The 22214-nt window shown below is 41.3% G+C and overlaps 1 protein-coding gene across 1 annotated transcript in view; it reads left to right on the forward strand.

Moving 5' to 3' along the window:
- Nucleotides 1–212: 212 nt before the first annotated feature.
- Nucleotides 213–22214, forward strand: part of kif11 (kinesin family member 11) — a 33055-nt gene continuing 11053 nt past the window's right edge. The window contains exons 1-18 of the mRNA XM_031308575.2: nt 213–392; nt 613–722; nt 3651–3780; nt 6185–6282; nt 6446–6524; nt 8160–8345; nt 10053–10177; nt 12060–12150; nt 12629–12774; nt 13915–14011; nt 14115–14210; nt 14360–14448; nt 15257–15344; nt 16482–16555; nt 16662–16776; nt 18088–18159; nt 20353–20488; nt 21244–21416. Of these exons, the coding sequence (XP_031164435.1) occupies nt 649–722; nt 3651–3780; nt 6185–6282; nt 6446–6524; nt 8160–8345; nt 10053–10177; nt 12060–12150; nt 12629–12774; nt 13915–14011; nt 14115–14210; nt 14360–14448; nt 15257–15344; nt 16482–16555; nt 16662–16776; nt 18088–18159; nt 20353–20488; nt 21244–21416 (1869 nt within the window). The 5' untranslated portion in view covers nt 213–392; nt 613–648. The remainder of the gene's footprint in view (nt 393–612; nt 723–3650; nt 3781–6184; nt 6283–6445; nt 6525–8159; nt 8346–10052; nt 10178–12059; nt 12151–12628; nt 12775–13914; nt 14012–14114; nt 14211–14359; nt 14449–15256; nt 15345–16481; nt 16556–16661; nt 16777–18087; nt 18160–20352; nt 20489–21243; nt 21417–22214) is intronic.

A 22214-nucleotide genomic window follows, 5' to 3' on the forward strand; every position in this document is an offset into this window, starting at 1 on the left:
ACTTTTACTGAAGTAAATGATAAACATCGTTGTTACCTGCCTTCTGCGTAAATCCCGTTTTCAGAGCAATGTCGCCACCGAGTGGAAACATACTACATAACCTCCCGTGATGCTCCGCGCCGAAGCCATCACGTGTGTCGTACTGACCAATGGCGTCGTTTGTTTAGCCGTTACCCCTCCTCTTATTGGTTCGGCGAAATTTAAAAGTACTGTTTGAAATATCTCTTGTCGGTGAGCGCGAGAGAGGCTAAACTGTGGTCTGTGGGCTGGACGGAGACTGCGTTGTTGGAGGAGGCAGGAGACGATTAACATAATTTACAAATCTTATTAGCTAGTGGTGGAAGTAATAAGAGGATAATTCGTAAAGGGAGAGGAAGATATAGCGTGATTCGGTAAGTTGGAGTAACGTCAACGCCAATTTAAATGTAAGCTAACGCTAGCTAACAAGCTCACAGCATTTCTCTTAGCTATAGCTATATCTCTCAAGGTTAACTTGTAACGTTAACAACCAGCATTTGTGGTATTCGACAGCAGCTGTTGTTTCGTGTAATATCGTCTCAGCATTGTTGGTTTGTGTATGTTCTAATGTAAAGTGTGTAACATCACTTATAGACTGATTTTTGCGGAGGAGAACATCTTTCTGCAGCCATGGCTTCACACAACCTGAGCGGATTGAAACGGGACGAAAAGGGGAGAAACATCCAGGTCGTAGTGAGATGCAGGTACGGACAGAAACCACATAACGTTACTAATACATACGAACACTTAAGATAGTATTAGGGCTGCACGATATGAGGAAAATATCTAATTCTCATTATTTTGACCGATATTGCGATTGCAAAATGATTCACGATATTGAAGGGAATGATCATGTTGGCGTCATTATTCTCATTTGCATTGACTAATATTAAATCTTAAAAAAAGAAAATGATTATAGTGTGATTTTTGCGAGGATCTGTATCCAAACAAAGATGTTTTCTGTAGTTTGTAGGATGGGATCTGTAGTCCGGGACGTCTCTGCAGCACCACAATACTTCATCAGAATGGTTTTGACACAGATTTTGCCTTTACCAAATATTGTGCCCCTCTGCTATTTGGGTATTGCACTGGGCCATATTGCGATTTCGATAAAATTGCGATGAATTGTGCAGCTCTAGCTAGTATACACACAATCAGAGGTGGAAGAGTACAATAGGGCTGCAACTAACGATTATTTTCATAGTCGATTAATCTGTCGATTATTTTCTCGATTAATCGATTACTTATTTGGTCTATAAAATGTCAAAACATGGTGAAAAATGTGGATCAGTGTTTCCCAAAGCCTAAGAGGACGTCCTCAAATGTCTTGTTTTGTCCAAAACTCAAAAGATATTCAGTTTACTGTCCCAGAGGAGAGAAGAAACTAGAAGATAGTCACATTTAACAAGCTGGAATCAGAGAAATCTTGTTTTTTTTTTTTAATAAAAAAATGACTCAAACGATTAATCGCTCATCAAAATAGTTGGCGATTAATTTAATAGTTGACAACTAATCGATTCATCGATTCGTTGCACCTCTAGAGTACAACAGTAGTCTACTAGTAGTAGAAGTGTCTGACAATCTTTAAAGACAACTGTTGCTGATGTTTTCAAGGTAACGTTAAAAAACTCTTCTACACATATGGATGAAAGGATATTTTGTCTGCTGCACCATCAAAAGGATTTAACCCTTGTATTGTCTTCCCATCGACCAAAATTGACCAGGCTTGGTTTGCCTGTTTATAAAGCATAAAGTAGCCTGTGAAGTCTCGCCCAGGTCGGTCTTACATCTTCTTAGCCAACCTGATTCCAACTTATTACCACTCGTTTTACACTTCTTTGGAATTTATGGTCACTGCACCTCATTTACATGAACTTATGCCTAATTTTTTTTATTTTGACAATAGTTAAGATACGTAAGAGAACTTTTTGCACACCTCTTTTGTTGGGCAGGTGTGTAGGATGTGATCAAAAATAGCAGATCAAAGGCTTAGAGAAAAGTCCCGCACACTGACCATTACGCAAGCAATAATTTATTTAGAAAAATACAACGTTTCGGCCGAAACGTTGTATTTTTCTAAATAAATTATTGCTTGCGTAATGGTCAGCGTCCGACAATAGTTAAGATCAAAGGAGCATTGGTTTATGTATTATCACATATTTTGACCTGGGTAGACTATGAAAGAAGTGATCATCAATTTGTGTTGCATGTTATTTTTTGAGGAAATTAGTTTGAAAGAAACCCATATTTCTGATTTATAAGAACTTCCAAAAAGGCGTCAAATTTGACCCGAGGACAACATGAGGGTTCAATAGTTTAGTGTGACTCCAACATTACTATAGAGGAATATATCTGATAATAAATCCTTTACGTACTCGTTCGTGTCATACAAATCAAGCAAGGCCGCCATCTTTCGTTGGATTTGGAAATGGGTTAAAAATCTTTCTTATCAAAATATTTTTTTCATCGGGATCGTTTGAGTTTTTTCAGGATTCTTGGAATAATTACAGAATAGTTGTGTTGGGTTTTTCGGAAACCATCCTGTATCTTTAATCTTATCTTGAGATAATAATTGTATCTTAATATAAGAATTAAGACTAACTGTCCCTTGAGTGTGACGATAATTCATGAGACATACATTTGGCTTCGTGGATCTATTCTTGAAGAAAAGGATCAACCCGCCTGTTGTCTTCGGGTTGAATTTGACCCATTTTCAAAAAGTTTCCTTATCAGAAATTTGGGTTTTCTTTCAACCAAATTCTCCAAAAGAATAACGTGGATGGATCCGTACGACGCTCTTCACACCTAAAATAAATGATCAGTTCACTACTTTCATTGAACTTGGGTGTTTTTATTCAATTTGATAGCATTTGAAAAAGAACTGATAACAGAATGTTGGAAAAAAAGTGACAAATGTCAGAAAAAAAATAAAATGTGAGGAGAAAACAACCAAAAAAGAAGAGGAAAAGAAATCAAAAGACAAGACAAAAACCAAAAAACAAAGTGACAAAAACATCGGGGGGTAAAAAGTTTTTTGATTTCAAATTTTGACCCAGAAAAAACGACACGAGAGTTAAAGCTGTAAGTCGAAGACGGAGACTTTGATGTCCGACAGCGACTTGTGCTCTCGTGTTTTTAAAACTAACAGTGTGCTGCTGTCCTACGGATGTTTAACAGCTCCAAAATAAATAAAAGGTTGAACAGCCAGACAGCAAATAATTGTGCGGAGTAAAACAGTATCTTACAGGCTCTCAAATCTTATCTTCAATCCATTTCCTGCATGTTTTTAAATGTTTATCAAGACAGGGTGATGCCAGAGGGAGATGTGTTTTCTGTTGGGCTGCAACTAACGATTATTTTCATTTGGATTAATCCGTAGATTATTTTCTGGAACGATCGGTTAGCAGTTCAGTTTACTGTCACAGAGCAGTGAAGAAACTCTAAAAATATTCACATTAGTCTATTAGTCAATCGAATAGTTGACAGTTAATCGATTCATCTTTGCAGCTGTAGTTTTTTGTATTGCTTATTTGTCCCAGCCTTTAGCCACAACATGCGTTCATCTGTTAGTTAATCTGTCTACCGGCCGCCCGACAGCATCGCCAAAACCCCGTTTCTTGACGTGTTTTCAGGCCTTTCAACACGATGGAGCGCAAGTCGTCCTACGGGGTCATGGACTGCGAGCCGAGCAGGAAGGAGGTGAGCGTGCGGACGGGAGGGATGAACGACAAGGCGGCGCGAAAGACCTACACGTTTGACATGGTGAGTGGTAGTGGTGAGTGGTGTATCGATCCCATACCAAGTAAACACAGGGCCAGTATCCCCGATACGATAGCTATCTGCTTTTTTAATAATTTAAGGTGGATGCATCATCAAATTGCTAAATCTGAATGAATTTTTATGAACTTAAATGTTTTTTTGTGATTTTTTTTACAGTACCTTTTGGATTATTAATCGGTTAAAACCCAGGACAGAATTTTCAAATGCTGGTATGAATTTGTGTTACCACGGTATCTTACAGCCTTTTTTTACAAATTATACAGCTTCGCGTTTTCATTTTCGGCCTGAAAATATAGCCACGCGGTAGGGGTACATGATATATCAACTCAATATCGTTATCACGTTGCGCAATATTGTATGGAAGGTGTCGCGATAAGTGTGAAATATTTTTTTTTATATTTATTGTTTATAATATGTCCTGTTCTGTAGACATGGTTGTTATTTATTTATTCATGTTGTACCAGTCCAATATGACCGTCGGTTGAGGTGTGCGTGTGTGTGTCTGCGTGCGTGCGTGCTGCCAGGCCTGGCGCCGCTGAGTCACGTGATGGTACAACATCAAATCAAAAGAGCGGGGAGGAGGAGCAGAGTGTGCGTGCTCCGCGCTGTGACAGGAGCGGCACAGACCGCCAGGTCGCCTCTAAAGTACTAAAAGTACTAAGTACTACTAAAGTACCCATCTCATTACACTGGGATTGATCAATATCAATACCAGCGTTGGTGTTGATATTATCGATATTTGGATCGATCCGCCCACCGCTGGTGAATGGATACATTTTGTCTTTACACTCTTCAGTACGACACAGTGTGGTGTTTGCTCCTATGGAGGATCTTTTTGTTGTCCAGAGCCAATCCTAATGATCAAATTTACGTTATTTTGTAGCATAAGGCCGGTTACACACTGGAAGCGTCTCGCGAGCGTGTCAGCCGCGTGGCGTGTCCGTTTTATATTTCCGCTCCCGTGTTAGCAGTTTAGAGCTTACACACTGCCTGCGTGATACGTGCGTCTCGAGCCGCGCCTGAGACGCGTGCCTGCTAGAAATGGAACCGACGCCTAATTTTCACGCAAGACGCGAGCGTGTTGAAAGCGTTTCCAGGCAAAATAGAATAGGAAAATATGTTTGTCATTTAGACACAGATGCATATTAATAAATGACATCTTGATGTTTGAAAGTCTCTAGGTTTTGACATCAATGTAGAAATGTAATAAAAAATGTCAGAGAAAAGATTTTCAAATATTTCACCTGTCATACAGAACGAAATATTCTGTAACATATTTTGCAGTCAATACTGCTGACGTTGTCTTGCTTCAATCAAATCAGTAGGCTATATATTTATGTTTAACAACTCTCTCCCCTCTGGCGAACAGAAGAAGGGCTGCAATGGATTTTCTTCTGTCAACAACTTGAACTGAAAAAGAACAAATAGCGTTTTAATTTTCCATAGTAACATATGTATGTAGCCGATATATAAAGGGTAGGATAGGCTACAATAACAACGTAATGTGTGTTCTGAGTGACGGTCCAACATCAGATAGGCTCTATAGGCTCTTTACAGCTACACTAAGTTGTTATAAACAGACAGCCCACTTACCCATTTTCAGAGTTTGAATGTGTCGGCGCTATGTCCCGAGATCAGCCCTCCCTGTACCTAGCAGCAGGAGCAGCGCCGCGTCACACACGCTTCTGATATGTAGGACACAGAAAAATCCACGCAGCCGCCACGCTTCTGAGACGCAACAGAAACGCCACTCTGGCGCGACGCATCCAGTGTGTAACCGGCCTAAGAGCTCTAAATGCCACAAATATTTTATTTATTTTATGTTATTGGAGTACAAACAAACTTCACAACAATGTCTTATTAAATTCGGGTAACGTTACCTGGTAAATACTTCTTTTCTCTTGCTTAAAATCCACACTGATACTCCGTTTCATGGCTGTAAAGTTGGCATTAAATTTCATCCTAGGTGGTATTAAAAAAAGAATAGAATAGATCTTTATTGGCCTTGTTTTCAACAACGTAACCCAGTTTAGCGGCTCTCTATTTGACAGTTCAATCACAGACAAATATAAAATTGAAATAGTAATATATATATATATATATATATATATATATATATATATATATATATATATATATATATATATATATATATATATATATATATATATATATATATAAAAATAACAACCAAATGGAACATTTAAATAGTAAAATTTAACAATCGAGATAAATAAACACGATGAGGTGGCACTATATACATGATGTTATTATACATAATATTTCAAAGTCTTGAATTTAACTTGGAGAACCCTACGTGTACCTCCTGCTGTTATCATTTTTTTTTTTTTTTTTTTAAATTGTTAAAATATATATTTTTCTACAGGTCTTTGGCCAAGCTGCCAAGCAGATCGATGTGTACAGGAGTGTAGTTTGCCCCATTCTGGATGAAGTCATTATGGGATACAACTGCACTGTATTTGCGTGAGTGATCTGCTGCTCGGAATGACTTTTTTTAATGCTTCTGTAAATTAACGTCCATTTAATTTCTGTTCTGAACTGTACTCAAATGATGTGTTTTTTTTAAAAGCGTTATTTATTTATTTTGATGGACGTGAAATAAAAACGTGTCTGCGTTGTTGTTCAGCTACGGTCAGACCGGAACAGGAAAGACCTTCACCATGGAGGGAGAGAGGAGTCCGGACGGAGAGTTCACCTGGGAGGAGGTAAAGAAGGAGCCATAAATCACTCGTTTACATCATCAAATCAGACAGTAGCCAGCGGTGGAAGAAGTATTCAGGTCCTTTACTGCAGTAGAAGTACTAACACCACACTGTAAAAAATACTCTGTTACAAGTTAAAGTCCTGCATTGAAAACGTTACTTCAGTAAAAGTCTGGAAGTATCATCAGGAAAATGTAGTTAAAGTATTAAAAGTAAAGAAGAATCCTCCCATTTTAGAAAGTGTGAAGGATCCCAACAGTTGTGTGTTTAATGGTCACACACACACACACACACACACACACACACACACACACACACACACACACACACACACACACACACACACACACACACACACACACACACAGACAGACAGTTGTGTGTTTAATGGTCTGATCATCTCAGCTGGACTTGTAGTCCGTTATATTGTTGGCTAGTTTACTTTAGAATCAAACATCAGATTTTATAAACTACATGTGTTTTGTGTGCTGGAATCTGAATGTGTAAAGTAACTAGTAACTAAAGCTGGAACAGATGAATGTAGTGGAGTAACTAAAGTAACTAGTAACTAAAGCTGGAACAGATGAATGTAGCGAAGTAACTAGTAACTAAAGCTGTAACAGATGAATGTAGTGGAGTAACTAAAGTAACTAGTAACTAAAGCTGTAACAGATGAATGTAGTGGAGTAACTAAAGTAACTAGTAACTAAAGCTGTAACAGATGAATGTAGTGGAGTAACTAAAGTAACTAGTAACTAAAGCTGTAACAGATGAATGTAGTGGAGTAACTAAAGTAACTAGTAACTAAAGCTGGAACAGATGAATGTAGCGGAGTAACTAAAGTAACTAGTAACTAAAGCTGGAACAGATGAATGTAGCGAAGTAACTAGTAACTAAAGCTGTAACAGATGAATGTAGTGGAGTAACTAAAGTAACTAGTAACTAAAGTTGTAACAGATGAATATAGTGGAGTAAAAAGTCCAATATTTCTCTCTGAAATGTAGCGGAGTAGAAGAAGAAAGTGGCATGAAAAGACAAAGTACAAGTACCTTACAAGTAACATTTGCACTTAAATACAGTACTGGAGTAGATGTACTTGTACTACTACTGGTACAGTGCTCTCACCGTCCAACAAAAAAATCCAGAACTTGCTCAGATAAAAAAACTTTTGACAGATTTTTCCGATGTTTTTGAAGCTTTTTTTTTTTCTACGTTTTTTGTGACGTTATTTTTCTTCAACACTTTACTCTTACTGTATACATTTACCTTATCTTCACTCATGTGGACTGCCAGCGCCGGTAGCATTTGCCTATACTGCCTAAACCACGGGCCGGCCCTGAAAAGAATTAAAATCTGAATGTGTAAAGTAACTAGTAACTAAAGCTGTAACAGATGAATGTAGTGGAGTAAAAAGTACAATATTTCTCTCTGAAATGTAGCGGAGGAGAAGTAGGAAGTGGCATGAAAAGAAAAGACTCAAAGTAAAGTACAAGTACCTCAACATTTGGACTTACATGTACTAAGTACATTTACTGGAGTAAATGTACTTAGTTACATTCCACCGCTGACTGTAACGGAGCTATAAGAAGTAGAAAACGAGCCGATTAAACTCTTAGGTTTGTGTGTGGTTTTTTTAAGGACCCTCTGGCAGGCATCATCCCCAGAACGCTGCACCAGATCTTCGAGAAGCTTTCTGAGAACGGCACCGAGTTCTCCGTCAAAGTCTCGCTGCTGGAGATCTACAACGAGGAGCTGTTCGACCTGCTCAGCCCCTCGGACGACGTCAACGAGCGGCTGCAGCTCTTCGACGACCCGCGGAACAAGGTGACTGATGTCTAGCGTCGGCAGTCGTGATTCTAGTATATATTGCGCTTTTTTGGGTGTGGTGTTTGCCTAATTGATCTGTGTGAGCTTGCTGTATTACTTCTGTCTTTTTAAAGGAAAACATTTTGGGAAATTAACTATTTTTTTTGACCCAAATATAAGGCACCACCTCCCTTTTTTTAGGACTCATCTTACTTTGTGAGGACCTAATCTTGTTTTAAAGGTCCAGTGTGTAACATGTTTAGTTGTTCATTATCAAAATCTGTGTTGCCCGTTCACAAACTTGTCCTTTTTCATGAATATTTACCACCATCATCAATTCCAAGTATTCCTTTTGGCTTGACATTTTACATTTGCATTTGCATGAACTGGGGTAGACGCTCCATATTCATGCTCCATCTTGAAATACGTTAGCCGGTAAGGGACATACAGGACATACTGCTCCGCCTTTCACGTTTTCGCTGTCGCATGATAAACTCACAGCTGCTGCTAATGCTGCTAATGGCTATCGTAGCTTCCCGTCCCCCGGCAAGTTTGAAGAAGGAAACATGGAGGATCACACGTATTCAAAATCCAAATTTCAGGAACAGGAGTCTTCTTCGCCCAGAAAAAGAACAAGGATATTGAAAAGAGCAAGAGACCGGCTTTTTGGAGCGTGAAGGCTACCGTAGCTGTAATACGTACTTTGAACTGCATGGTGCGAGAGAGTTGATTGATGATATATGATCTCAACACTAGATGGGAGAAATTCCCACACACTGGACCTTTTTAATAAAGAGAAAAACATTTCACACACTCTCCAGTCAAGCTCACGGAAGCGGCCGGTTAGGGAACAACTGTTTGCTCATTTTTGTTGTTGTTGTTGACTGTCGGCGTTTTTAAGTCTTTTGGGCTTTCCAGCACCGCACGTTACTTTCTGTGACACCATATTGTTGTGGCAGTTGTTTGACGACTCTGCTGCGTTTATCGCCATCACCTTAAAGTTGGCATCTAAACTTTCTTTTCTTATTGGTTTGCTAACTTTTGAGGCGCTCTGTTCAGGATGCTCACCGCGTCTTTCAGCCCCCCTGGCTCTGTTGGGAGTTTAGATTGATGGCTACAGTCATGACGGGCACATTCAGGTGCTATAGAGCCCGTATATAGGTCAACCTCACTTTTTCAGATATATTTAAATTTGCTTATTTTGCTTACCCATCGGAACGATGGCAATAAAAACCTATTTCCCAAAATGTTAAACTATTCCTTTAATGAACAACAGTGGAGGTGTTTCTGACGGCTCACACTGATCAGTTAAAGAGTAACTCTCGCCAAAATGCAACCTAGGGTCTTTTTGTGAATGTACCCGAGTCAAACTTTCATTTAAAAGCATAATTAGGGCGGAAACGCCACTTTTAAGATTGACCGTGTTTTCATTTTCGGTCAAATGGCCTTTTGAATGGGAGAGCTAGGGGCACTACTATGATCGCATCAAAATCACTATTTTTAAAACGCTAAGAAGGCTCGACACAACATGAGACTTTGCTCGAATTATCACCAGGGGCTCTACACATGAACTCCAGCATTGAGAACATCGTTTTGGCGAGAGTTACTCTTTAAGATGCAGAATAAATGGCGACGTTGCTGCTAATTAATGCGTTTTGTTGACATTGTTCCGTTTTCTGTAACCCTCTTACCTCTCTGTTCTGACGGCCGTGTTGTGTGTCTCAGCGTGGCGTGGTGGTGAAGGGTCTGGAGGAGGTGACCGTGCACAACAAAGACGAAGTCTATCAGATCCTGGAGAGAGGATCCGCCAAGAGGAGGACGGCCTCCACGCTCATGAACGCCTACTCCAGGTACCCGCCGAAAGTTAAACTCTATCGCACATTTCTGGATGGTTTCTGTACAGCCTGCTTAAGCAGTTATTACAGTTTGTTTGCAGGTGTTGCCGATTGCTTAAGATAAGAGACTGTATTGATCCCACAACGGGGAAATTCACTTGTGTCAGCAGCTCAGTGCCGCACAACAAATAACAAAAATACACATTAAATATGAATAGGATAGAAAAAAACACAAATAGTAAAGAATAGAAATAGGAAATGCCTTGGACTACTAGCCAGTCAGAAGCAGAGTATGAGGGCGTGTCCTGACAGTAGCTAGGTAAGGACTACTAGCCAGTCAGAAGCAGAGTATGAGGGCGTGCCCTGACAGTAGCTAGGTAAGGACTACTAGCCAGTCAGAAGCAGAGTATGAGGGCGTGTCCTGACAGTACCTAGGTAAGGACTACTAGCCAGTCAGAAGCAGAGTATGAGGGCGTGCCATGCTAGCAGCTAGGTGAGCATTATAACGTGTGTTCCAAAGTGACCACGTTTGTCTCTGAAGTAAAGGCTGGACTACAACAGAGCTGTTTGGAGCAGTTTGTGAACAGTGTTTTCTGTTGGAGATGGTTAGTCCCTTTGGGGGGGACTTTGGGCTTTTTCACTTTGTAAACCTATAACATGCACAAAAAAGATATAAACTCAGCAAAAAAAAAAAGAAACGCCCCATTTTCAGGACACTGTATTTTAAAGATACTAATGTAAAAAATCAAAATAACTTTAGAGGTCTTCATTGTAAAGGGGTTAAACAATGTTATCCATGCTTGTTCAATGAACCATAAACAATTAATCAACATGCACCTGTTGAACGGTCGAAAAGACACTAACAGCTTAAGGCCGGTAGACAATTGAGGTCACAGTTTTAAGAAAATTGGGAAAGTAAAGAGACCTTTCTACTGACTCTGAAAAACGCCAAAAGAAAGACGCCCAGGGTTCCTGCTAATCTGCGTGAACGTGCCTTAGGCATGGTGCAAGGAGGCATGACGACAGCAGATGTTGCCAGGGCAATACATTGCAATGTCTCTACTGTGAGACGCCTAAGACAGCGCTACAGGGAGACAGGAAGGACAGCTGATCGTCCTTGCAGTGGCAGACCATGTGTAACATCACCTGCATAGGATCGGTACATCCGAATATCAACTGCTGGACAGGTACAGAATGGCAACAAGAACTGGCCAGTCTGGTGCAGTACATGAGGAGGAGATGTACTGCAGTACTTAATGAATTGGCCAGTCTGGTGCAGTACATGAGGAGGAGATGTACTGCAGTACTTAATGAATTGGCCAGTCTGGTGCAGTACGTGAGGAGGAGATTCACTGCAGTACTTAATGCAGCTGGTGGCCACACCAGCTGCATTAAGTATCCACACCAGATACTGAGGGCTACTTTTGATTTTGCCCCCCCCGCCCTTTTGTTCAGGGACACATTATTCCATTTCTGTTAGTCACATGTCTGTGAAAATTGTTCAGTTTATGTCTTAGTTGTTAAATCTTTCAATGTTCATACAAATATTTGTGAAATATAAAAGCAGTTGAAAGTGACAGGGCGTTTCTTTTTTTGCTGAGTATATAACACAAAGGAAGGGGGGGGGAGCATAATATGAGCACTTTAACGTTATAGGTTATCAGTAAAATAAAACACTAAATCTTAATCTGCAAACTGCCAAATATCAGCCCCAATAATCGGCCTGGGCCGATGATTGGTCGATTCCTAACAGTAAAGCAAATTATATGACCGTATCACCGTAGCAGCTCCCCTATGTCGTCTTCTTCTTTTACGATCTGGTCTAGTGGCCTCCGGATTTTCTCATACCACTGTTTACCACCTCTGCTGATTTTTGTCGTGTCGTTTCTCTGTGTAGCCGCTCCCACTCGGTGTTCTCCGTCACCATTCACATGAAGGAGATCACTATGGACGGAGAGGAACTGGTGAAGATCGGAAAACTCAATCTGGTAATCTTTCAGGATAAATACGATCCGTTTGAAGTAGTTCATGTACTCAACGAGCCTCTCCTGATTTTTGATTGAGCTTTGAACCTCCTTTTGAGCTGTCTTTTTATATCTATACAAAATGTTTTCCCCCTAATTCTTACCTAAATTTTAGAGGTTTCTATACACCAAATAGTCTTTATTTCTTGGTTTTGTTTTTTAAAAAAAAAGTTTTTTATGACTAGTCTGTTTTTGCTTTTTTGTGAAGCACTTTGTAATGTCGATTTTATAAAGCTCTAGAAGTAAAGATTATTATTTATATTGTGGTTCTTTAAATAATCTGTCAGTTATACTTCTAACAGTAATAACTAGACTGAAATAAGGTAACTGGTAAACCTCATTTTTAGTTTACAAAGTAGAAACTTGCAGCACACGATTCTTGTTAAAACATGTTTTGAATTTGTACGACATGAAGTACAAGTTTCCATCCTCCCCTCTCCAGGTGGATCTCGCCGGTAGTGAGAACATCGGGCGCTCAGGTGCGGTGGACAAGCGAGCTCGCGAGGCGGGCAACATCAACCAGTCGCTGCTGACGCTGGGCCGCGTGATCACCGCCCTGGTGGAGAAAAGGCCTCACATCCCGTACAGGTAGAGTCGCCGCTCACTAGTGAAGTCACGTCGCAGTCCATCAGTGTGAACTCAAGTCTGATTTGTTCGACTTGTTTTTATAAAACGGGGTAGCTCAAATCAATCGGATGGTAGCTTCGCAGCGAGTAGTGACTCTAGAGTCATAGTGAGAGAAACAAAGTGTCTCCCCTGTTCTTTCTGACCACGGTGGGAAATCTGGAGCAGGAGAAGTTAACCCTCTCCTTGATTTCATGTTGTTAATGGAGAAATGAGCTGGGGGTGGGGGGAATGCAACGCTACCAAGCCACGGCCGAGCGACCTGCGTCTCCACGACAGGTCGTTAGCACCTCCACGTACCCACGGCGTCGATTCAACGCAGAAGCATAAATTAGCCTTCACTCTACGCTGGTTGATATTCAGGGTTCCTATGCGGTATGGAAAACCTGGAAAAGTATGGAATTTGATTTTAGTAATGTATGGAAGAAAGAAACAAGGGCATGGAGAAATATTTGTGTTTCCATACATTGTTCTCTAAAATATAAAGTTCAGCCAAAATGCTTAGACCAGGGAGATCTGTATTTTCAGCGAGGCAAAAGACGTACCACAACGCGATTTTGGGGAAGCCTACGCTGTTTTAGCTAAGGGTGTTTTTTGCGTAGGTCTTCAATTCACTACCAACGTCCTAGCAGGTTCCGTAGAGTAAACTGTAACGTTAGTTCGTTCAGAAATAGCCTACAGGCTATACTTACTTTAGTCTTTTTGTATAGCTTTGTTACTGTGATAAAAAGTATGCATGAAGTGGGATGATTAGAGAAGTCTACGAGCAGTAATCTGACTTAAGCTCGTTGGGCTACACATGCAACGTTACTTTTCACCTACGCGGACCTTAAAGCAACTCTTAAGTTGGATTTTCAAATAATTTATTTAAATTAAGTTGTTATTTGCACTGTGACATCCACATAGTATGGAATTTTGAAATGGAAAATGTGTAGGAGCCCTGGATATTTGATCGCATCATCAAAAACTTAATTGTTCGGGCAAATTTATTCAGCCGAACATCGAAAGTGCTTTTTTGTGTGCTGTTTTCGGCCGAATAATTGCGGTGGCTGAACATTCGGTGCCCCCTCCCCCCCCATAAATAATGTGCATTTTTCCCCACAGAGAGTCTAAGCTGACCAGAATCCTGCAGGACTCCCTCGGAGGTCGAACCAAAACCTCCATCATCGCCACCGTGTCGCCTTCCTCCAGCAACCTGGAAGTACGTTCTGTGGCTTCTGTGAATACGTTGTTGATGTTCATATGCACTTTGCTCCTCTGATTCAGTGCGTGCGAATGCTGAAGCGATATTTCTGTCTGTGCAGGAGACTCTGAGTACGCTGGAGTACGCCAGCAGAGCCAAGAACATCATGAACAAACCCGAGGTCAACCAGAAACTCACCAAGAGGACGCTCATCAAGGTAGACGGGTCTTAAAGGGAACGGCCAAATTACTTGCTGCATGTCGGGGGGGGGGGGGGGGGTAGTGTCTTTGAGTCAAACTGTGAAGTCGAACACATTTCAACGTCTTTTTTTAAGGATAATACTGACTTGTGTTTCTGTCGTGTCAGGAATACACGGAGGAGATTGAGCGTCTGAAGCGCGATCTGGCCGCCACTCGGGACAAGAACGGAGTTTATCTGTCTGCAGAGAATTACGAGTAGGTCGCATCAAAGCACCAGAGACACAACACCCAGTTTTATTTGTTTTACTGGGTATCAACCCTTGGTTGTGTAACACCTGGTGCATCACCAACATGCTGTAAAGACTGTAGAACTTTACTGAGGCTGAAAGGTTTCTTAAATTCTCTTTTTGTAGAAACTAAAGACTTTGGTGTAATGTCTACGCCAGGGGTCTTCCACGTTTTTTAAACCAAGGACCCCTAAACTGAAAGAGAGACAGAGCAGGGACCTCCTACTACATATATTGTATTAAATTAAGTTGCCTATTAAACTGGGCCTACAGTAAAGTGTAGGGCGGCCTAAAGCCTTTATACATACCTTTTTTTTTTGTTTAGTGCATTTTAGTTCATGGTCAATATGCATTTTAAATGAGTAACTCTCAGTACAATAATGGAATTGTGTGTTTGGCTTTTAGCTCTCCTTTCTTTCTCAGAATACTACAACTTTTTTTTTTTCTTGAATTATTTTGACTTGAAGTTTATCCAGACCCTTAAAAAAAAAAAAAAAAAAAAGTGTAAGAACTGGAATATTTAGAAATCCATCAACTGTCAGAAACCTGTAACAACTTTTAGACCTCTACATTGTCAACCTTTTAGACAATAACGGAGAGCGTAGGAATCTTTCAAAACCCAGCAGAACTTTATGCAGCTGTGGAACATAAGTATATTTATTTGGAACAGTGTTTTTGAATAAGACGGACGTTAGCCTATTGAAATGCTGGATGCGGCTTATATATTCTGTTCTGCTGTAACGGATACAAATTAAACCGTTCTGTGTGTGTTTCAGGAGTATGATGGGTCAGATCACCTCTCATGAGGAGCACACGTCTGAGTACACCGACAGGATCGCTGCCATGGAGGAGGAGATCAAGAAGGTAGGCGAGCCCCAACATCAACATGGAGTTGGTTTCTATTACCCAGAGTCTGAAAATCACCGACTCCGTCAGCACGTTAGAGTGTTGTTCACTATCGAGCCCGTTCGTAACCGGCAGGCTAACGTTACGGACAACGTTTCAACTGACGTAGCAGTTTAGATGACGCTCTCGACCGTCCTGCTGTTACAGACGTGAACTAACAGCAGTAGGACTGAGACCGCTGCCTCGTTCATGGACTTACTGCAGTGTGTCGCCGCAGAATGAATATAGTAGAGAAAACACTTATATATGATATTTGGCGTTATTTATCTCTTTAGCCTGGCAGCCTGCCACTCTCGTATATTAATAGGGGAAACGCTTTCAAGACTACTCACTAAAGCGTGATTTATGCTTCTGCGTTAAATCAACGCCGTGGCTCCGTATGTAGGTACGTGGAGATACCGACCGTACTCCGTAGCCTGACGTGCACCTTTCCAAAAGATGTATCTGTACGTTGCGGCGACGCACGTTGCTCGGCCGTGACTTGGTAACGTTGCATCCCCCCCCCCCAACTCATTTCCTGGTTCTCCTTCTCCATGAACATCATGAAATCAAGGAGAGGGTTAACTTCTCCTGCTCCAGATTGTCCACCGTGGTCAGAAAGAACAGAGGAGACACTTTGTTTCTCTCACTATGACTCTAGAGTCGGTACTTGCTCTGAAGATAATCACGGTCACTCTCTCTACCCCCCACACACACACACACACACACACACACACACACACACACACACACACACCGGCCCTGCTATTCTATTAAAGAGATCGACGCACACACCAACGCACAAGTATAAACATCAGGACACTTACTTAAGCTCTGCGTGGAGCCTCCTGCAGAAGCACTATTAACGCTTAAGATCTTATTAAATTTAGGATTCAATACAAGATCATCCTCCTCCTCATCTATGAGGCTTTGATTGGTCTCACTCCTCACACATATTAATGCTCCATTTTGAGTAGAGATGCCTCTTATTGTTCTGTTGTAATGTTTGTGTTGTATTTGTCTTTTGTTCTTTTTAACCTTTTTTTTTATCTTTTTGTAAAACACTTTGTAACCAAGGTTTTTATAGGTTAAACGTGACTTTGTTCCTCTGTGCAGGTGACGGAGCTGTTCACGGACAGTAAAACCCGCCTGGAGCAGTGCACCGTAGACCTGGACCAGAAGCAGCAGATGTGAGGCGTTGTTTTTGCGTGCCGTTTGAAATGAGACTGCAGGAGGGTTTTTTTTTTTTTTCAACCCCCCAGTTAACAATGCCGCATGTTTCTGTGTCGATGTCAGGCTGGAGGAGACGAGCAAAGACCTGCAGCAGACCAAAGAGAAGCTGAGTCAGGAGGAGTTTGTCTGCTCGGAGCTCACCGTCGTCCAGGAAACTCTCTATAACACGGCAGGACAGGTACAGACCAGCCCAACGGATGCTAACATGACGCTTTTTAATATACATTACACTGAATTAGTGAGTGTGTTCATGTTCCGACGTAGCCTGGGAAAACCCTGACGAACTTCCGGCAAATTTGAGATTTGCTCTGCAAGTCAGTCTGGCCAAGAGCCCATTCAAGCCCATTTCCAATTTTTATTTTTTTTCGAATCGAGGCACCAATCACAACCGTTGAGGCGGGCTTTACACGATGATGATAGCGCAGCGACGGCAAGCAGCTTTTTGTTTACATTCAACATGACGGCCACCGTTGATGCCGCTGTCGCTGCTACGTGACCCGGATCGTTGGTCTGATTGGTTGAAATTGCGCCCAGAGGCATTTGAGCGGCGTCTGTTGGTGACGGCCCTTTGGAAATGGGCTGTGAATGACCCTTGCCCAGATCCACTCTCAGTTACAGCTGAGAAGGGTCTGGTGTCAACCAGGCTAGTTCCAATGGACTTTATTTAGATGTTGGCTAGCTTGATTCAGCTTTTTTTCTCCCCTCTTCTCTTTTTCGGTTCCCTTTTCTCAGTGTACTTTCCATACTATTATTATCTCTTGAAGCACAACACTTTTTACAGAAAATGATTAGCATCTTGTTTGCATTCGGCTGTGTGTAAAGTCAGCGTGATTAGTACTAGGGGTCTAATACATCAATCCAGATCGCTGTATCAGTTCAATGATCCACAATCAAATCCCTTTCGACTTGCTATAAATGTAACTTCTAAATGGGCCTATGATATGGTCTCCTATTGGTCGCAGGCCCCTGAATTGATTCAGAATCGTATCGTGAGACTTTAAGATATCAGCAAATATCAATTTGATATATCGTGATAAGACTTGGGATTTACGCACCCAATCGGTACCATCAATCTGGAAGTTCACCGATTCTGTTATTGCTCTCTCTCTGTCTTGTCTTTGCACTCTATGCTCTGTTGTTTTATCTTGTAATCTGTTGTGCTGCTAATCATTTTGCTTCACTTTTGTGCCGAGTTCTGCTTTGCTTGTGTTGTCTTTCTTGTTTCTTTGTCATTTAAAAAACGCCTTTTTAACAACGAGGCCGCTGGACTACAGAGGAAAAACAGCCGCTGGGCTCGTTCTCGCATTTTGAACCCGTGTATAATCATGCGTTTTATTTATTTGCACTGTCCCCTTTTCTTAAATAAACTGAATACATTCATTTTTAGATTGTATGTTTTTCTTTTTGAGGAGAACGTCTCTGCAGCATGCTCCAAATATTGTTGAACTTTTGTCCTCTTCTGTGTTTTTGTTTGTGTGTCGTCCTGCAGCTGCTGAGCACCGTGGACGCCAGCACCAGTGACGTGATGGGTCTGCACGACAAGCTGGACAGGAAGAAAAAGGTCAGAAAAACTTTTCAAACAGGGCACCACACAGTCGCGGTCATGTGCAAACGATGCATCTCCACATTCGGTGTCTTTCAGATCAACTGAAGAAATAACTTCCCTGTGCCACAAAGCTGAAAACTGCTTTCTTAGCTCATTGAAAGTTTAAGTTTTGGAGATGCAATGTTTTCACAGGACTCCTCATGTTTTATTCTATAAATGTCAGCATCAATATGACCTTTTTCACGGCAGACATGTAGAAGCAAAGGTTGAAAATGAATGCACTGTAGCTGTGTGGTTTTTGTAATATTCTATTGCACATTAGGTGTTTTTTCCGGTCAAGTGAAGCAATATCAGATTGAGAAAAGTCCCCTAACTTCCCTAAGCAAGGGAAGTTGGTTAAGTTATTTTTGCCGCAAAGCTGAAAACGGCTTTCTTAGCTCATGGAACGTTTTAAGTTTTGAAGATGCAGGTTTTCCACAGGACTCCTCGCATGCTTTATTTGATAAATGTCAGCTTTTGACTCAAAAAGATGTTCACGTTAGATTTAATCAGAGTCTGGGCTCTCGGTAGGCTCGGGGTAATGCTGTAACACTGAGGATCTGATGTAACTCTCGGTAGGCTCGGGGTAATGCTGTAACACTGAGGATCTGATGTAACTCTCGGTAGGCTCGGGGTAATGCTGTAACACTGAGGATCTGATGTAATGTGTTTTAAGACCTCTGTATCGAAATGTCGAAGCACGTTTTGAAAATGAACACGCTGCAGCTGTGTGTTTTTGTAATCTTCTATTGCAAGACAACTTTTAGAGGAGTCTGACATTTAAGTAAGTAGCGTTGGAACAAAGGATTGGTTTCATTTATAAAAGGGACAGTTCAGATGTTTGTGTGGTTGTATGAGCTACTTCTACATAGGCGGTGTGTTAGCTGCAGAAATCTATATCGGTTTAAGTGGACGCTATATTTAGGATATTTCCAGCGCTTTACCTTGCTGTCAGACAGCCCTTTACGACGGGGAACTGAAGGTATTATCTCTGCTCTCTTCAAAGCCACCAGACTCCTTTAACAAAAACAGTCATTTTACGTCCCAGAACACAGGAGTTGTTGCTCTACCGCTGCCTCCATCGCTCAGGTAGTTCGGGTTATTGTGTGACTTTGGTGTTTTGTAAGTTCCTACCTTTGAAAACACCAAACTAGAGGCCTTTTTACAGTCGCCGTTCCTAACCTGTCGTGCGACAATGTCACAACAAAATGACGTAGATTTCGCTGCCACGCCCGGATTGAAAGTGCACGACCAGACAAAGCTGAAACGGGAAGTCTCTCTTGTAAACTTAGTGGGTTAAGATTCATGGTGAATGAAAGGCTTGAAGTAGGTCATCGAATCGTTCAAAGTGCTTCTTTTCGTCTCTACAGTTTGAGAAACATTAAGTTTACATTTGATAGAGTTTGAGTGTATATTTGTACACCTGCATGGACATCAATGCATTAGGGCTATCTTCGACTAAAGAAATTCTTAGTCGACTAACACTTATATGATTTTGTAGATTAGTTGATGTAATCGACAGAGCTGTGCTCTTTGAGAGGTGGTTAAGACTAGAAAAGCACAATATAAATGTAGTTAATGAACCATCTGTAAAACTGAGTTTCTCCACAATTAATCCTGCAAAAGCACCACTTTAAATCTTGTGCTTACCAGAAATGTGCTCATAAGTTTCTTGGAAATGAGTAATTAAGCATGAATAAGCATAAAAAATGCGTCATCAACTAAAGAAATCTTAGTCGACTAAGAGGTGGCAGCCCTACAATGCATTTGACAAAAGAACAAGAGTGATACTGAAATGTGTCATCCGTCTATGACTAGGACTAACAAACCAGGTCTGCACAATATATAATTTTTGTTGTCCTCGTGATATCAACTGGGGCAATAAACACAAGACTGAGATTTATTTGTTAGTTGAAAGAAAATATCAGCAGAAAACTGCACTTTAAAATTCATTTAAAAGTCATTCTGTTTTAATGTTGTCTTTTATATTCAATTCAGTGTTCAAAGAAATGTTTGGAAATGATTTCCTTTCATTTGTTATAAATTCAACAGGCAGTTTGTTGAATTTTAGCAGAATACTGAGAGCAGCAGAACTGAGAACACTTTAATATCTGTTTTATTTATCGCAAGTAACGTCTTTATCGCCATATTCAATGTTCAAACTTGCAGGTGGAGCAGCACAACAGTCAGATCCAGCAGAGTTTTTCTCAGCGGATGGAGGGAGCGCTGAGCAACATGCAGCGCTGCGTTCAGCAGCACGGAGACAAACACCACGACATGCTGAGCAGCTACTCGCAGGCCATCGGTGAGACCAGAGAGCCGCAGGGATCGTAACCAGTAGTGTCCCGCTAGGGGAGCAATTAACAGGGTCAATCAAATCTAAAGGGTTCCTCCTCTGAAGACCAGCGATGTGCTAAAGAGAGGCCATTGCAATCTTACATATTCAGATTCTTAGATAAGATAAGTTAAGATGGACTTTATTGATCCCACAATGGGGAAATTCACTTGTCACAGCAGCTCAATGCACCCCTACAAGTTACAAAAATACACAAGGAATAAAATGGGGAAATAGAACAGTACATGTCTGCATACATACTATAGACACTTGTATTTACAGGTGGGGAGAATACACACACACACACACACACACACACACACGAAACAATCATTTTCAGGATATAAATGGCCGTTAATTTGAACTGCGGAAATATGTGAAATTTGGCAAACGAGTTTATTTCTGTTGTCATTTTCAGCCGGAACTCTAAGGTTTTAAAGATATATATTTAAACATGGAAGTCCAACCTATCTGTGGTTTCTGCTGTGCTTATTTTCTGTCCCGTGTTGCTTTGCTAGCATCTTTTAATAAACCAAATCTAGCGTTAGGAACAGCAACATGTCACCGCCGGTCGGACTGACTGCTAGTTTGGGCGGTGACGAAATAACACGATTTGGGACCAGAGAAACGGCCGGGAGGAACATTTAGTAAAAGTGTTTTCTCAGAAAATCTGGTTTTAATTTCCTTCATGGGTAAATATTTCAGTCCTCTGCTTCTCTGTACAGACGGCGTGCGCGTGATGAACGAGGCGGCGCTGAAAGGAGCTCTGACCACCGTGGAGTCCTTCGTGGGTGGCGTCGGGACGCTGGTGGCCGACGGCGTGTCTCGCTGTCGGGACAGAGTTCAGCAACAGGAGGCGCTGTGTCTGCAGGACAAGGAGAGCCTGCTGCAGCTGCTGGTGAGGACAAGGATAGTCTCGCATGTCCAGCTCTATCTCCACAGCACTGTGGAGGAAGGACTGGTCTGGAGAAGGTCTCATCACAAATGCATTTTGGGACTGGGAGAAAGAACTCTGGGTTGTTTGCATTTCTTTAAACCAATCACAATTGTCTTTGACGCCGCTAAGCTCCAGACGCATCGACGGTGGCTCTGATAATTAGTCTCAGGAAGAAACATTTGGTGGAACATTGGCACCCTGCAAAAGAAAACGCCACATCCAATATTAAATGACGTTAACTGTTGGCACTATACAGTACCGTGAGATATTTAAATTAGCTGATACATGGTTAAACCTCATTGGCTCTTACCAGTGTATCTCTGTGTGTACTTCGTCCACAGCAATCCCACCAATCAGTCCCAAAACATCCCAGTTAGAGAGGAAATGCCCTAAACATATTCTTTTGTAAATCTTTACAATCATCCCCTGAAAGAACCGAGCAGGCAGCTCAGTAGCTTGAAGTTTGTTGTTGTCCTGCAGATTTTTTTTGAGAATCCAGACTGAGACAAGGACAACTTCTTCAGTTTAACAGAGAAGATGAGGGGTTTCTGGAGCTTTTTTGGTTTAAAGCTGGCGTTTCATTTTGGGATTATAATCCCCAAATTATTTAATCAAAGTTCAATTTTCCTCAGACTTTTCTTCTAATCAGGTTGGGGTTAGAGGATGGATACCTGAACCGAGGACGAGTTCGGACAGATATTAAGAAATGACGTTCGGTTCGGGTCGGGCTCACATCAGCGCGATAAGGCATTGAACATT

Source organism: Sander lucioperca, chromosome 15, assembly GCF_008315115.2.
Source record: "Sander lucioperca isolate FBNREF2018 chromosome 15, SLUC_FBN_1.2, whole genome shotgun sequence".
NCBI lineage: Eukaryota > Metazoa > Chordata > Actinopteri > Perciformes > Percidae > Sander > Sander lucioperca.